The sequence below is a fragment of the Nomascus leucogenys genome, chromosome 13, assembly GCF_006542625.1.
Source record: "Nomascus leucogenys isolate Asia chromosome 13, Asia_NLE_v1, whole genome shotgun sequence".
Classification (NCBI taxonomy): Eukaryota; Metazoa; Chordata; class Mammalia; order Primates; family Hylobatidae; genus Nomascus; species Nomascus leucogenys.
This window is the reverse complement of record NC_044393.1, coordinates 93,279,514-93,297,353: the sequence shown is the minus strand read 5'-3', so window position 1 is coordinate 93,297,353 and position 17,840 is coordinate 93,279,514. Positions and strand designations below refer to the sequence as shown.

The following is a 17,840-nucleotide window of genomic DNA, read 5'->3' as shown; positions in this document are numbered from 1 at the left end:
GGACAAATGTATGACATGTATCCACCATTATAGAATCATACAGTAATCACTGCCCAGAGCTGTCATTTTTCCACTGTCTGAATTTCTACTTCTTTTGTGTGGTTTTCTAAGTGGCTGCAGTGAGAGGTTAATTCCCATTGCAGGGGTGGAAGTAGCAGTCTGTATGTTTTAATTTCCTACTGACCCATAAAATTTATATTGCTTATGCTGATTGCTCAGTTATGGAATTGAATATTCAATTTGTTTACTAACTAGAATGAAATATGCTCTCTAGAAGCCTCATGTGATTTTGTGATGGTGCCTCCCTTCCCCACTTCTCCGTTCATAAAAACAAACCATGAACCTAGCTTCACGAGAGAGTGTGCCTGGGGACCTGTCACTTGTGCTGTGGAGCAACTTTGCATTGCCCTCTTGCTGTGGCTTGATGACTGTGCACCTCTGTTGGGCATGCAAGCAAGGCAGATTACAGACAAGGGCCAGGATTTTGGAAGAAGTGAAACTGCATCCTGTGAAGGAGGTAGAGCAGGATTATTTCTCTGTGCTGGTCAAGGGCATATGTTGTTCAGTGAAGAAAGCAGGAGGAGGAGGAGAGAAGACCTTTTGAATCTGTGTGACACCAGTGCAGGTGGCTTCATATCACTCAGCCCTGGCTTTCTACCATAAAATTCAGATGATAAAAATCAGCCTCATGGGAGTGTTATGGAAATTAGCTAAAATTAATTAATAAACATAAATGTATGAATAAAATACAGAGACTGGCATAGAACAAATATTCAAAAAAATGTTTCCTGGAAGGTTTTCTCTAGGATAAGAGCCCTCAAGTCTTCTTCTTTTTGGCAGCTTTTTCTGTGTTTCCCTCTTTGTCTCAATGAAGAGGTCTTCTGCAAAATTATATATTTTTTCTTGTCATTGATCTATCCTCATTCTGTTCCCCAGTCATTATTTTAACTGTGTGATATGGAGATTCTATCTGTATTTCATTTGTTAATTTTTTTTTACTGTTTTTTCCCTCTGGATGTTGTTAGCATATAAAGACATCTTTAAATAATTATTTTGGGAAACAGTGTTATTTTCTGCCTTGTGATGAATCCTGGGCTAGACAGTTTGAGACGATGCGATCAATTATTCTAAGAGATAAAACACTGTCTTCTTTGGGTAACTTAAGTAAGTCATTTATAACAACCTCAGTGGCTGCTAAGTACTATTTAATGTTCTTGTGTAATCAGAGTCTAAGCGTTTTCAGTTAATTTTTCATTTTCCTTCACATTTTTATTTGCTTTCACAAGTGTCATTATTAATTTTCTTTTAAGTTATTAAGTTAAGGTATGCTTTATAAAATTTTTCAAAGAAAAATTAATCCCATCCCCTGAGATAATCAGTGTGAATAGCTTGAATCATTCACTTCCATAACTTCCTTTGTGTTTATACAAAAATGCACAAATATATTTAGGCTTGTTTTACTTAGTAACGTGTGATGGGCATTCCCTCGAGAACAGTAGACAGTGATTAGCTCATCTAAAAGCTGCCTACTTTCCCTAACAGGTTACATAATGTTTGATTCCACCTTTCCTATATTGTTGAACATTCCGTTTGTTTCTCTCCTTCTTATATCCCTTGCTTTACTGTGCAGATATCCTAGGTACTGTTAAAACGAAACAAAAACAAACCAACAAAAAAGCCAGGATGGATTCCCAAAGTGGGATTGCCTGTTTGTAGGCAGTATCCTAGTCACGACTTCACTAGTCTGTGTTTGCGCCTATTTTTGCTCAGCCTTGTCAATACCCACTTCACTTTTCTTAGTTTTTGAGTTTTTGTGTAGAAGAAAGTACTCTATTTTTGCTTTAAAATTTATTTCCTTGATAATTATTTTAGATTTACCATGTTTTCATATACTTACTGCTTATGTGAATAGGCTTTGGCACTTTTTCTATTTGTATCTTTTTCCTTTACGACTGTGGGGTGCTCTTCGTGTGTTGGGGACAGCAATTCTTATGGGTTATATATTTTGCATATGTAAAAGTCATAATTTGACCTTTGTATTAACATATTGTTACATTTGTACATAATCTGTCAACTTATTTATTGTTGTGTTTTCTGTCTTTTCTAAGAATGTCTCTTACCCAAAGTTACACAGATATTTAAATATCTTTTGACACTATTATTATATTTAGAGACTTATTTATTGCAAACAGTTGAACTGATTGTGTTTATAAACACAGTCAAAATGTGGTAACATTTTTATGTATTACATTTTGTGTCACTCTTATTCCCCCCCACCAAATTTATATGATTTTACAGAGAATGTTAGCACAAATCCTTCTTTTTTCAGACTGAATACTACTTTCTATGTCTGTAGTCATGCTCTTCTTCAACAATATTCCCAAATTTTCTTCTCCTAACATAGTCTGTCCTCAAAATCCTGTCCTTCCTTCTGGTACCACGAGCACAAATCCTTTTTCTCTTGTGCCTCAGGGAAACCTTTATAAACTATATAGGTTGACCAAATTAGTAGTGATTAATAAAATCAGCAGGAAAGAGTACATTTATGCAGAGAACGTTCTCTACCAAAAACATCATTATTCTGTTTTGTAAATGCATGTATGTGGGAGGCTGTATACTTAGCCATTAAAGAACAAAGAGTGAACTGCCTGGATTTGAGTTCTGGCTCTACCTCTTATTAGCCTTATAATCTAGGGCAAACTACTTAACTTCACTTGCAATAATTTTTATTTGAACTGAGTAGCTTAAACTGTGCTTACTGTATGCCAGGCATTTTCCAAGTGCTTTACATATATTAACTCCTAATCCTCACAAGCATTTGAAATTATCTTCATTTTATACATGGATACATGAGGTTCAGAAAAAGCTTAAATAATCTGCACAAGCTAGGAAGTGGGGGGAGGGGCAGTTGTAAGCATAAGTGCCTAGTAAATGTTTCTTTCCTTATTCTTCCTTTCTACTCTCCTCTTGCCCTTTCTTTCCTCTCCTGGCTTTTCTCTTTGTACCATTTTCCACCTCCTCCTATCTCCTCTTCCCCCACTTCACTCTTTCCCCCATTTCACCCTTCTTTCCTTTTCTCCTTGTTCCTCCTACTTCCTTTTCTCCTTGTTCCTCCTACTTCCTCTTCTCTCCCTTTCGCCCCCCGCCCCCCTCATTTTCTCCCTCTTCCCTTCTTTCTCCTTCTCTACCTCTTCATCTTACATCATTTTCAGCGTCAGTGTCCTTCGTCCTTTGGGGCGTACCGAGATCAATCAGAGACAGACCTGCTTCAGAGGCCTTACCATCTGTTAGTAGCTAAAAGACATAGAACTTGCTTAAAATGAAATGGAAAGTAAGAGATTTTAGTGCTATTCAAGTTTTAAGGGAATAAGAGTATCTTTCCTGGGGGCAAAACAAAAACAAAACAAAAAAAAACGGCTTTATGGAGGGACAGTTTCCTTTAGTGGGATCAGGAAAGACCCTGTAAAGGCAGTAGTTATATTCTATCTACTCCATTGTATTTAGAATATTTCCTAAATTTGTCAGCCTCCCTCTCAATTATTACGTGTGATGGATCTTAAGTTCACTAATTGATCTCAGTACTTTTTGGACTCTTATTTTATCATGAATGAGTGACCAGTATGGAAAGAGTTAAAATGAAAATGTTTAAGGAGTCTGAGCCATTTGTGGAGAGTTTGGGACACCCTTCAGTATTAACAAGTCAGTGCCCATAGATTGAGGATAGCAAAGAAAAGATAGATCAGTGTGTCTAAGTCGACAGTAGGTAGAAACGTGGTCAGTGGCTACACAAATCCACATACCCATAGTCAGTTGCTACGTGTAATCAGTCCCCAAAGAGTTCTGAAAATAATCTGCTTGTGTAAACTGTCATTTATATCATAACATAGCTCTTCTACATCTGTGAAGTGTCATCCTCAGTAAGTACCTCTTCAGAATGCCCAGGCACCATGGCAACAGGCACCTCAGGAAAAGTGAGACGGGCTTTTAATTGCAGCATCAAAAAGTAGATTTCAGCAAGATTCAAAAACGAGTGCATTACATGACGAAAAGTTATAATTATTTTAGTCATCTCAGCATGAATGCCAGGTGTATTTTTGGCATGGGTCTTCTTAGAAGTAAGCATCCTGATTCGATTTGAAAGCATACATGTTACATTGGAGAAAATTATATTAAAAGTTAACAGAAGTTAGGTATCTACTACCTATGTGTTTGTTTTCCTGTTAATATTTTCCACTAAAATATAAGTGAATTTGTATGAATGCTTTCTTTCATTATTCACAGTGTAAGATACAGGGAGATCTAATTGTTTTTAGGATGATTTGTCCCTAAGGGGATAGATGCTCAGTTGCCTGTCTGTATCAGCTTTTATTTTTCATTTTTATTTATTGACAAAATCAATATGCTATTAGGAAACTGCCAAATTGGTTCTAGAGATCTGACAGACTGAAATTTGGAGAGCAACATAAAGTCAGTCTTCCCAGGATGTTGCTTGAACCAGCAGAGACCCAGAGTCCTAATTTTAAATGGTTGCTTTATTTGGTGAAATAGCTTGGATATTGGCTTTACAGACAAAATGCCCTTGACGTCTTGGATCTCAGTTCTTCAGAAAGGATAATGAGGATAGTAGAAGGATAATTTCTTTTATTCCTTCCAGCCCTAATATTCTGTGATTCATCTGAGTATTAATTTGCATGCAGTTATATGGTGATGGGTGAAACATTGTAAAGAAACTTTGAGATACGTCCCATCAATACCTAATTTATTGAGAGTTTTTAGCATGAAGCGTTGTTGAATTTTGTCAAAGGCCTTTTCTGCATCTATTGAGATAATCATGTGGTTTTTGTCTTTGGTTCTGTTTATATGCTGGATTACCTTTATTGATTTGCGTATTTTGAATCAGCCTTGCATCCCAGGGATGAAGCCCACTTGATCATGGTGGATAAGCTTATTGATGTGCTGCTGGATTCGGTTTGCCAGTATTTTATTGAGGATTTTTGCATCAATGTTCATCAAGGATATTGGTCTGAAATTCTCTTTTTTGGTTATGTCTCTGCCAGGCTTTGGTATCAGGACGATGCTGGCTTCATAAAATGTGTTAGGGGAGGATTCCCTCTTTTTCTGTCGATTGGAATAGTTTCAGAAGGAATGGTACCAGTTCCTCCTTGTACCTCTGGTAGAATTCGGCTGTGAATCCATCAGGTCGTGGACTCTTTTTGGTTGGTAAGCTATTGATTATTGCCACAATTTCAGAACCTGTTATTGGTCTATTCAGAGATTCGACTTCTTCCTGATTTAGTCTTGGGAGGGTGTATTTGTCGAGGAATTTATCCATTTCTTCTAGATTTTCTAGTTTATTTGCATAGAGGTGTTTGTAGTATTCTCTGATGGTAGATTGTATTTCTGCGGGATCAGTGGTGATATCCCCTTTTTCATTTTTTATTGCGTCTATTTGATTCTTCTCTCTTTTCTTCTTTATTAGTCTTGCTAGCGGTCTATCAATTTTGTTGATCTTTTCAAAAAACCAGCTCCTGGATTCATTAATTTTTTGAAGGGTTTTTTTGTGTCTCTATTTCCTTCAGTTCTGCTCTGATTTTAGTTATTTCTAGCCTTCTGCTAGCTTTTGAATGTGTTTGCTCTTGCTTTTCTAGTTCTTTTAATTGTGATGTTAGGATGTCAATTTTGGATCTTTCCTGCTTTCTCTTGTGGGCATTTAGTGCTATAAATTTCCCTCTACACACTGCTTTGAATGTGTCCCAGAGATTCTGGTATGTCGTGTCTTTGTTCTTGTTGGTTTCAAAGAACATCTTTATTTCTGCCTTCATTTCATTATGTACCCAATAGTCATTCAGGAGCAGGTTGTTCAGTTTCCATGTAGTTGAGTGGTTTTGAGTGAGTTTCTTAATCCTGAGTTCTAGTTTGATTGCACTGTGGTCTGAGAGACAGTTTGTTATCATTTCTGTTCTTTTACATTTGCTGAGGAGAGCTTTACTTCCAATTATGTGGTCAATTTTGGAATAGGTGTGGTGTGGTGCTGAAAAAAATGTATATTCTGTTGATTTGGGGTGGAGAGTTCTGTAGATGTCTATTAGGTCCACTTTGTGTAGAGCTGAGTTCAATTCCTAGATATCCTTGTTAACTTTCTGTCTCATTGATCTGTCTAATGTTGACAGTGGGGTGTTAAAATCTCCCATTATTATTGTGTGGGAGTTTAAGTCCCTTTGTAGGTCACTCAGGACTTGCTTTATGAATCTGGGTGCTCCTGTGTTGGGTGCATATATATTTAGGATAGTTAGCTCTTCTTGTTGAATTGATCCCTTTTCCATTATGTAATGGCCTTCTTTGTCTCTTTTGATCTTTGTTGGTTTAAAGTCTATTTTATCAGAGACTAGGATTGCAACCCCTGCCTTTTTTTGTTTTCCATTTGCTTGATAGATCTTCCTCCATCCCTTTATTTTGAGTCTATGTGTGTCTCTGCACGTGGGATGGGTTTCCTGAATACAGCACACTGATGGGTCCTGACTCCTTATCCAGTTTGCCAGTCTGTGTCTTTTAATTGGAGCATTTAGCCCATTTACATTTAAAGTTAATATTGTTATGTGTGAATCTGATCCTGTCATTATGATGTTAGTTGGTTATTTTGCTCGTTAGTTGATGCAGTTTCTTCCTAGCCTCGATGGTCTTTACAATTTGGCATGTTTTTGCAGTGGCTGGTACCGGTTGTTCCTTTCCATGTTTAGTGCTTCCTTCAGGAGCTCTTTTAGGGCAGGCCTGGTGGTGACAAAATCACTCAGCATTTGCTTGTCTGTAAAGTATTTTATTTCTCCTTCACTTACAAAGCTATCTATGACAAACCCACAGCCAATATCATATTGAATGGGCAAAAACTGGAAGCATTCCCTCTGAAAACTGGCACAAGACAGGGATGCCCTCTCTCACCGCGCCTATTCAACATAGTGCTGGAAGTTCTGGCCAGAGCAATCAGGCAGGAGAAGGAAATAAAGGGTATTCAATTAGGAAAAAAGGAAGTCAAATTGTCCCTGTTTGCAGATGACATGATTGTATATCTAGAAAACCCCATTGTCTCAGCCCAAAATCTCCTTAAGCTGATTAGCAACTTCAGCAAAGTCTCAGGATACAAAATCAATGGACAAAAATCACAAGCATTCTTGTACACCAATCACAGACAAACAGAGAGCCAAATCATGAGTGAACTCCCATTCACAATTGCTTCAAAGAGAATAAAATACCTAGGAATCCAACTTACAAGGGATGTGAAGGACCTCTTCAAGGAGAACTACAAACCACTGCTCAATGAAATAAAAGAGGATACAAACAAATGGAAGAACATTCCATGCTCATGGGTTGGAAGAATCAATATCGTGAAAATGGCCATACTGCCCAAGGTAATTTATAGATTCAATGCCATCCCCATCAATCTACCAATGACTTTCTTCACAGAATTGGAAAAAACTACTTTAAAGTTCATATGGAACCAAAAAAGAGCCTGCATCGCCAAGCCAATCCTAAGCCAAAAGAACAAAGCTGGAGGCATCATGCTACCTGACTTCAAACTATACTACAAGGCTACAGTAACCAAAACAGCATGGTACTGGTACCACAACAGAGACATAGATCAATGGAACAGAACAGAGCCCTCAGAAATGATGCCGCATATCTACAACTATCTGATCTTTGACAAACCTGACAAAAACAAGCAATGGGGAAAGGATTCCCTATTTAATAAATGGTGCTGGGAAAACTGACTAGCCATATGTAGAAAGCTGAAACTGGATCCCTTCCTTACACCTTATACAAAAATTAATTCAAGATGGATTAAAGACTTAAATGTTAGACCTAAAACCATTAAAATCCTACAAGAAAACCTAGGCAATACCATTCAGGACATAGGTGTGGGCAAGGACTTCATGTCTAAAACACCAAAAGCAATGGCAACAAAAGCCAAAATTGACAAATGGGATCTAATTAAACTAAAGAGCTTCTGCACAGCAAAAGAAACTACCATCAGAGTGAACAGGCAACCTACAGAATGGGAGAAAGTTTTAGCAACCTACTCATCTGACAAAGGGCTAATATCCAGAATCTACAATGAACTCAAAGAAATTTACAAGAAAAAAACAAACAACCCCATCAAAAAGTGGGCAAAGGACATGAACAGACACTTCTCAAAAGAAGACATTTATGCAGCCAAAAAACACATGAGGAAATGCTCATCATCACTGGCCATCAGAGAAATGCAAATCAAAACCACAATGAGATACCATCTCACACCAGTTAGAATGGCCATCATTAAAAAATCAGGAAACAACAGGTGCTGGAGAGGATGTGGAGATATAGGAACACTTTTACACGTTGGTGGGACTGTAAATTAGTTCAACCATTGTGGAAGTCAGTGTGGCCATTCCTCAGGGATCTAGAACTAGAAATACCATTTGACCCAGCCATCCCATTACTGGGTATATACCCAAAGGACTATAAATCATGCTGCTATAAAGACACATGCACACGTATGTTTATTGCGGCACTATTCACAATAGCAAAGAGTTGGAACCAACCCAAGTGTCCAACAATGATAGACTGGATTAAGAAAATGTGGCACATATACACCATGGAATACTATGCAGCCATAAAAAATGATGAGTTCATGTCCTTTATAGGGACATGGATGAAACTGGAAAACATCATTCTCAGTAAACTATCGCAAGGACATAAAACCAAACACCACATGTTCTCACTCATAGGTGGGAATTGAACAATGAGAACTCATGGACACAGGAAGGGGAACATCACACTCCGGGGACTGTTGTGGGGTTGGGGGAGGGGGAAGGGACAGCATTAGGAGATATACCTAATGCTAAATGACGAGTTACTGGGTGCAGGCAATCAACATGGCACATGTATACATATGTAACAAACCTGCACATTGTGCACATGTACCCTAAAACCTAAAGTATAATAAAAAAAAAAAAAAAAAAAAAAAAAGGTTAGTATTTTTTTTCTCCAAATTTTGTCTCCATTAATTTTATTCTGAACTCATACATCAGATTTTCTGAGAGAGGTGTGTCATAACATTAGTCCCCTTTGCCCTAGTTTGTTACCCCTTGGCCCAAGCAGTGAGAGCCACGTCCATTGTCCTCTGCTGGTAGTTGCACACCCATAGGTGAAGCATAAGACAACGTGTTTTTATTTTTTTTATTATTAATTTGAATATACAGCTGTGTTTCTCCCCTCGTGAAAGGGTCTCCATAGAAATTTTCCGGACCTGAATCATAACCCCTTTGGTATATTAATAAAATGTTTCCAGGAGCCAGATAACCCCCCCGTGTTTTATATATTATTGTGTCTGGAATTGGTGGGTTCTTGGTATCACTGACTTCAAGAATGAAGCTGCGGACCCTCGCGGTGAGTGTTACAGTTCTTGAAGGTGGCACGTCCTGAGTTTGTTCCTTCTGATGTTTGGACATGTTCGGAGTTTCTTCCTTCTGGTGGGTTCGTGGTCTCGCTGGCTTCAGGAGTGAAGCTGCAGACCTTTGTGGTGAGTGTTACAGCTCTTAAGGCGGCGCGTTTGGAGTTGTTCATTCCTCCCATCCGGAGTTGTTCATTCCTCCTGGTGGGTTCGTGGTCTCGCTGGCTTCAGGAGTAAAGCTGCAGACCTTGCAGTGAGTGTTACAGCTCATAAAGGCAGTGCAGACACAAAGAGTGAGCAGCAGCAAGATTTATTGCAAAGAGCAAAAGAACAAAGCTGCCGCAGTGTGGATGCAGACCTCAGTGGGTTGCCACTGCTGGCTGGGGCAGCCTGCTTTTGTTCCCTTATCTGACCCCACCCACATCCTGCTGATTGGTCCATTTTACAGAGAGCTGATTGGTCTGTCTTACAGAGAGCTGATTGGTCCTTTTCGACAGGGTGCTGATTGGTGCGTTTACAAACCTTGAGCTAGACACAGAGTGCTGATTGGTGTATTTACAATCCCCTAGCTAGACATAAAGGTTGTCCAAGTCCCCCACTAGATTAGCTAGACACAGAGCACTGACTGGTGCATTTATAAACCTTGAGCTGACACAGAGAGTGCTGATTGGTGTATTTATAATCCCTTAGCTAGACACAGAGCATGACTGGTGCATTTAAACTTGAGCTGACACAGAGTCTGATTGGTGTATTTATAATCCCTTAGCTAGACATAAAGGTTCTCCAAGTCCCCACTAGATTAGCTAGACACAGAGCACTGACTGGTGCATTTACAAGCCTTGAGCTAGACACAGGGTGCTGATTAGTGCATTTACAAACCTTGAGCTAGACACAGGGTGCTGATTGTTGTATTTACAAACCTTGAGCTAGACACAGAGTGCTGATTGGTGTATTTACAATCCCTTAGCTAGACATAAAGGTTCTCCAAGTCCTCACCAGATTAGCTAGATACAGAGTGCTGATTGGTGCATTTACAAACCTTGAGCTAGACACAGAGTGCTGATTAGTGTATTTACAATCCCTTAGCTAGACATAAAGATTCTCCAAGTCCCCACCAGATTAGCTAGATACAGAGTGCTGATTGATGTGTTTACAAACCTTGAGGTAGACACAGAGTGCTGACTGGTGTATTCACAATCCCCCAGCCAGACATAAAGGTTCTCCAAGTCCCCACTAGACTCAGGAGCCCAGCTGGCTTCACCTAGTGGATCCCGCACCGGGGCCGCAGGTGGAGCTGCCTGCCAGTCCCGCGCAGTGTGCCTGCACACCTCAGTCCTTGGGCGGTTGATGGAACTGAGCGCCGCGGAGTAGGGGGCAGCACTTGTCGGGGAGGCTTGGGCTGCACAGGAGCCCATGGCGGGGGGTGGGGGGTGGGGCTCAGGCATGGCAGGCTGCAGGTCCCGAGCCCTGCCCCGCGGGGAGGCAGCTGAGGCCCAGTGAGAATTTGAGAGCAGCGCTGGCGAGCTGGCACTGCTGGGGGACCTGGTGCACCCTCCGCAGCTGCTGGCCTGGGTGCTAAGCCCCTCACTACTTGGGGCCAGTGGCACTGGGCGGCTGCTCCAAATGCGGGGCCCACCAAGCCCACGCCCACCCAGAACTTGCGCTGGCCCACAAGCGCCACATGCAGCCCCGGTTCCAGCCCACGCCTCTTCCTCCACACCTCTCTGCAAGCTGAGGGAGCTGGCTCCAGCCTTGGCCAGCCCAGAGAGGGGCTCCCACAGTGCAGCAGCAGGCCGAAGGGCTCCTCAACTGCGGCCAGAGTGGGCACCGAGGCCGAGGAGGCACCGAGAGTGAGCGAGGGCTGCCAGCACACTGTCACCTCTCATTATGACATAGAGTTTTCTCCAAGTTCTGGGGCTTCACCTCTTTTGACATGTAATACCCACAAATATAACACCCCAGTCTTCTTTAGCCAGGGACCTAGTTCATCGGATAACAATTTGGCCCTCTTGAGGAGACCTAAGAAGTTTTAGTATTTTGGATCAAAGCAATTAACTAGATAAATGGTTACAGTTTTAATTCTCATGGCATGTGAAGGGTGGAATATTTTTACAGTAAGTGAAAGCAACCATTCCTTTCTTTGTATCATATACATTTCTGAGGCTCAGCAGGCTAAGGATTTCTGCATAGTACTGAGAAATCCAGGGATGTTTTATTTCTCCACAATTATGTGTTTTAAGTGGGAAGAATCTCTACCAGGTTATGTAAATATTTTATGTAAAAATAGCAAATGATGGTTTATGTATAATAGATGGAGTAAGGTATGCTTTCTAAAATGACTTAAAAATATAGCAGGGAAAAAAGTAAAGGCAGTAGTAATATTATTAGAAATAACCACATCTGGGAATCTCTATATTTAATAACGTTGACTCTTGTAGTATTTCAGACTTATCTAAAAGATGCCTGTGTCTAGACATATGTTAATAGAATATTTGGAAAATGTCTTTGAACTGACTCTTGCTTGACACAGATTTCAAAGAATCCTCATGATCATTTGTTCTGTTCATACCTGTTGAAATTTCTGAACTTGTGTGAGGGTACAATAATGTAAAACGTTGTATATATGTACAAGGTAATATGCAAAGATGATGAGTATTTCTGTTAGGATTTTTTAAACCAGTAATCTTTAATTTGTATCAATTTGTTTAAAAAGATAAATATTTGGCCGGGTGTGGTGGCTCATGCTTGTAATCCCAGCACTTTGGGAGGCCGAGGCGGGTGGATCACGAGGTCAGGAGATCGAGACCACAGTGAAACCCCGTCTCTACTAAAAATACAAAAAAATTAGCCGGGCCTGGTGGCGGGCGCCTGTAGTCCCAGCTACTCAGAGAGGCTGAGGCAGGAGAATAGCGTGAACCTGGGAGGCGGAGCTTGCAATGAGCCGAGATTGCACCACTGCACTCCAGCCTGGGCGACAGAGCAAGACTCTGTCTCAAAAACAAAACAAAACAAAACAAAACAAAAGATAAATATTCTCTGACATTGTGACTGAGTTGATGAATTGGTTGGATACCTGTTGTTTGCCTCAGTCATTGAAACCAAGAGTATATGGTATAACATCCTATTCTCTCTAAAAATAGTTTCTGTGGTTTCGTTCTGAGTACATTACTTTTCTTTTTGGTCCTTATAATCAGTTATTATTTTTTATTTTTTAAATTAGAGATGGAGACTTGCTTTGTCACCCAGGCTGCAGTTATGCTGTCATGGATTACTATATCCTCGAACTCCTGGGCTCAAGTGATCCTCCCAGTGTAGCCTCCCAAGTAGCTGAGACTACAGGTGTGCACCATCATGCCCAGCTGATTTTTTAATTGTTTTGTAGAGATAGGGTCTTGCCATGTTGCCCAGGCTGGTCTTGAACTCCTGGCTTCAAGCAGTCCTCCTGCTTCAACCTCTCAGTGTTGAGATTACAGTTGCAATCCCAAGCCACTGCACTTGGCCACAGTTTTAAAGTTTCAAAAATAAATAGAAATAACTGGTTGACTTATTTGACTTACTGTTTCTTTCAGCTTTTTGCCTGAATTCATCAATGGAGACTTTGATTCTATTAGGCCTGAAGTCAGAGAATACTATGCTACTAAGGTAAATTATAAACACTTTTTTGTTCAAGATCTTTCTCATATGGTTGCTTTTTCTATGTTGTTTCCAGTCGTCATGCTGTATAGGAAGAGATTGATAAACTCATTGGTTGGTTACTTGTTAATAGTTTTTTTATTTTGACAATTGTAACATACATGCAAAATCGAAACTTACACTTTTTCACAACGGGTTTGCCGCCAGAACACAGGTGTCATGAAAACTACTCCTAAAAGCCAAAACGGGAAAGGAAAAGACTCACGTCAACATTATCGTCATTGGACATGTACATTCGGGCAAGTCCACCACTACTGGCCATCTGATCTACAAATGCGTTGGCGTTGACAAAAGAACCATTGGAAAATTTGAGAAGGAGGCTGCTGAGATGGGAAAGGACTCATTCAAGTTGTGCCTGGGTCTTGGATAAACTGAAAGCTGAGCGTGAACGTCATATCACCATTGATATCTCCTTGTGGAAATTTGAGACCAGCAAGTACTACGTGACTATCATTGATGCCCCAGGACACAGACACTTCATCAAAAACATGATTACAAGGACATCTCAGGCTGACTGTGCTGTCCTGATTGTTGCTGCTGATGTTGGTGAATGTGAAGCTGTTATCTCCCAGAATGGGCAGACCCAAGAGCATGCCCTTCTGGCTTACACACTGGGTGTGAAACAACTAATTGTTGGTATTAACAAAATGGATTCCACTGAGCCACCCTATAGCCAGAAGAGGTACGAGGAAATCGTTAAGGAAGTCAGCACTTACATTAAGAAAATTTGCTACAACCCTGACACAGTAGCATTTGTGCCAATTTCTAGTTGGAATGGTGACAACATGCTGGAGCCAAGTGCTAACATGCTTTGGTTCAAGGGATGGAAAGTCACCGTTAAGGATGACAATGCCAGTGGAGCCACGCTGTTTGAGGTTCTGGATTGCATCCTACCACCAACTTGTCCAACCGACAAGCCCCTTCACCTGCCCCTCCAGGAGGTCTACAAAATTGGTGGTATTGGTACTGTTTCTGTTGGCCGAGTGGAGACTGGTGTTCTCGAACCTGGTATGGTGGTCACCTTTGCTCCAGTCACCATTACAACTAAAGTAAAGTCTGTCAAAATGCACCATGACGCCTTGAGTGAAGTTCTTCCTGGGGACAGTGTGGGCTTCAATGTCAAGAATGTGTCTCTCAAGGATGTTCATCATGGCAGCATTGCTGGTGACAGCAAAAATGACTCACCAATAGAAGCAGCCAGTTTCATTGCTCAGGTGATTATCCAGAACCATCCAGGCCTAATCAGTGCTGGCTGTGCCCCTGTACTGGATTGCCACATGGCTCATGTTGCATGCAAGTTTGCTGAGCTGAAGGAAAAGATTGATCACTGTTCTGGTAAAAGGCTAGGAGATGGCCCTAAATTCTTGAAGTCTAGTGATGCTAACATCATTGATATGGTTCCTGGAAAGCCCATGTGTGTTAGCTTCTCAGACTATCCACCTCTGGGTCGCTTTGCTGTTCATGCTATGAGACACACTGTTGCCATGAGTGTCATCAAAGCAGTGGACAAGAAGGCTGCTGGAGCTGGCAAGGTCACCAAGTCTCCCCAGAAAGCTCAGAAAGCCAAATGAATATTATCCCTAGTACCTGCCACCCCGCTCTTAATCAGTGATGGAAGAACGGTCTCAGAACTGTTTGTTTCAATTGGCCATTTACGTTTAGTAGTAAAAGACTGGCTAATGATAACAATGCATCATAAAACTTTCAGAAGGAAAGGAGAATGTTTTGTGGACCACCTTGATTTTCTTTTTTGCGTGTGGCAGTTTTAAGTTACTAGTTTTTAAAATCAGTACTTTTTAATGGAAACAACTTGACCAAAAATTTGTCACAGAATTTTGAGACCCATTAAAAAAGTTTAATGAGAAAAAAAATGGAAACTTAACAAAATGACAAGTTGGAACACAATCTTGGGGAAATTTTATCACCATTATGTAAAAATTAATCCTTTAAACATATATATTTAAAAAGAGCTTATAATTTATATATGCTCATTTAATAATACACAATTGTTGCCTATATCCTCATTAATTATTATATATTTCTCGTGGATCATTTTAACTTCATTTAATGAATGTACCTTATTTCACTTAACCAATTCCCAATTAATGTACATTTCAGGTGTGCATTTTTTTGCTTTGTAAACTCTGCTAAAATCATCTTTGTAAATGAATTTTGATAAAAATGCATAATTGTGTATTCATAAGAATTTAGGACTAACGTTAGAAAATTTTCTTTAACATATAGTTTTCTTGAAATTATTATTACTGTGTTTTGAATAAAACTATTCCCTACAACTTGAGATTGATAATAACCTACATCTTTTCAAAAGGTGTTAATTTTCTCAATATTGGGCACATCTTTCAAAGATCCTTGCCACTTAAGAACATATAAATAATCTAATTGGGAATGATATAAGGCACCTGGGAGTGTATTAAAGTAACCAGTAATTCAAGGTCTCAGTGGTTTTGGAAGACAATGAAGAGTTTCTCAAATAAAAATTATAGCATTGGTAATTCTTCTAACCACAACACCATCATTTGTGTTTAATTCTAAACTGGCGTTAGCAAAGTACACATTGTTTTAAAAAGAAACATCAGGTATTGAAATCACAAAACTTTAAATTCTTCATGAGGCTTGGGGGATGAGATAAATTCAAAAAGAAGAGAAGGAACCTTTCTCAGGAAGGAGGGAAGAGAAAAAGGTAGGAAAATGAAAAGAAAGAGGAAAAAGGAAACATGATTCTAGGTGGAAACACAAAGGTGCTATGCTTATAAGGTATAGCCTGTTATGATATGGAAATTTTGGGGCTGGCAGTGAATGCAGGTCTCTGCACATCCCATCTGCCCACCAGCTGATCAGACTTTCCCTCGGCAAATGAAGACTGTTCCCAAGTCAGTGTTTGATATTCATGCTCAATTACTTTAACATTGGCATGTTCCTATTCATTCCTCACAGTCTCACTTCTCATTAACTCCATACCTCAACCTCGTTGGGATGGAAAAGCCACAGCCTTGCTTACAATGCAGAGTTTTACAGATGCATAGATGTTAATCATATTTTCAAGAGCAGAAGAAACAGCAAGAGAGGCAGGGACAAGCAGACTCAAAAACAAGTTGAAGATCTGGTCAGGTGTGACTCCTCTCCCCCTTCTTTAATGCTGCTGGCTTGCCAAAGTCAGAAGTGCCAGCCTGATCACATCTATCCAAGATAAGAAAATAGGGGAAGCCAGCCTTTTTATGTCTATAGGCAGTAAAATGAGGGTCAAGGATAGAGGAAAAATTTGAGTTAATGCCTCTTGATGAATTTCTCTTACATTTCCTTCTTCACTTTATTTTAACCTTAAAAACTAAATTATATTTGTTGAGTTTTAGTTTTTAAAGTAAGATTTAGCTGAATCTTCTAATTCTTGAACTGCATAGTTCTAGGTTGATACAGTATAATCCACTTTCTTCATGTATCAGCAAGGATCAAACTCACTGCTTTGAACTTTTAGGCTAATCCTAGAGGGCACAGATGATGTCTTTTATATAGTTAATGTGCCCTCTAGAGCACATAGTGAGTGTTTGGCTGTAGTTTTAATAACCATGACAATTACAACAAGTTAATGCAATATTACACACAATTCATATAAGCCATTATCTCCAACTTAAACAGCGTTTACGCTGCTCTTTCACAATTGAAAGGCGGTTATCTTCATTTTCAAATACACCCCCTCCCCACCTGGTCTGAGTTTGCAATGAAGGTGAAACTGGGGATCTAGTAAAGTGAAGACATTTAAAATACCAAAACTTTGTTAAAAAGTGGATTGTGTAGCCAACATTTCTTGATACAAAGTGTTGAGCCTGGCAACTGGTGTACAGTCCTTAGTTTATAAAGTCCTCGTTTTCAGGTAGCTGTAACATCTTGGTGCTTTCCCTTTTGCCTATTTGTCTTAGTTCGTCTCTGCCTGGTTCACTGTTGTTAACTCAGAATGAGGAATATCTCTTACTGATTTTCCTCGATATTTTATTTTTCATTTTTCTGGGTCAGTCAGTGCTTCTTTGATTGAAAGCTAAAAATCGCCTACTTCTATCTATTATGCCTACCACCATGTTAATTTTTTGAGAACTTTAGAAGAAACTGTGCTATCTTATCAAACTCCTGATACTCTATTGTATTCTGTTGGGTCTTCAATGGATTTAGGAAAGGGAGTTTTAAAATTGTTTCCTTAATATTTAGGGGGTTAAGGAACAACTTGCAGGATTTAGCTGATGCCTTAAAAATTACAGAATATCAAGGGATTGCTATAAATGTAGGTTTATAGGATATGAGTTAAAATATAGAAATATAATAAAAATATGAAATACAGTCAACCCTTGGTATCCAAGGATTCATCCAACAGTGTATGGGGAACCTTGGGATATGCAGGGCCTACTAAGGGACTTAAGCATCCTCAGACTTTGATGTTCTGTAGGGCCCTGGAGCCAATCCCTTGTGGATATGAAGGGCCTACTGTAATTTAAAATAGAAGAAATTAAACAATATTCTTTATCCCAATTTTTTGATGAGGGACCTGAGGCCCAGGCTCTGCCCGAGGTGTCAGGGACTCAGAGCCGGGCAGGCGTTGCAGCCAGGCTGAGCCACGGAGCATGCTGCCCGGACGCCTGGCAAGGACAGCAAACAGTGGGGCCTTGCCCAGGACTGAGGACTCCAGCCTCTGCCTCCACACAGCCCACACCTGTCC

The 17,840-nt window shown here is 40.0% G+C and overlaps 2 protein-coding genes across 2 annotated transcripts in view; both read left to right on the top strand.

Moving 5' to 3' along the window:
* Positions 1-17,840, top strand: part of TPK1 (thiamin pyrophosphokinase 1) — a 398,550-nt gene that overhangs the window by 185,831 nt on the left and 194,879 nt on the right. Inside the window, exon 4 of the mRNA XM_030826376.1 lies at positions 12,994-13,066. Coding sequence (XP_030682236.1) covers positions 12,994-13,066 — 73 coding nt within the window. The remainder of the gene's footprint in view (positions 1-12,993; positions 13,067-17,840) is intronic.
* LOC105740746 (putative elongation factor 1-alpha-like 3) lies at positions 13,311-14,688 on the top strand. Its single transcript, XM_012512118.2, is given in 2 exon segments — positions 13,311-13,469; positions 13,471-14,688. Coding segments are annotated over 2 exon segments (1,242 nt in total). The 5' UTR covers positions 13,311-13,445.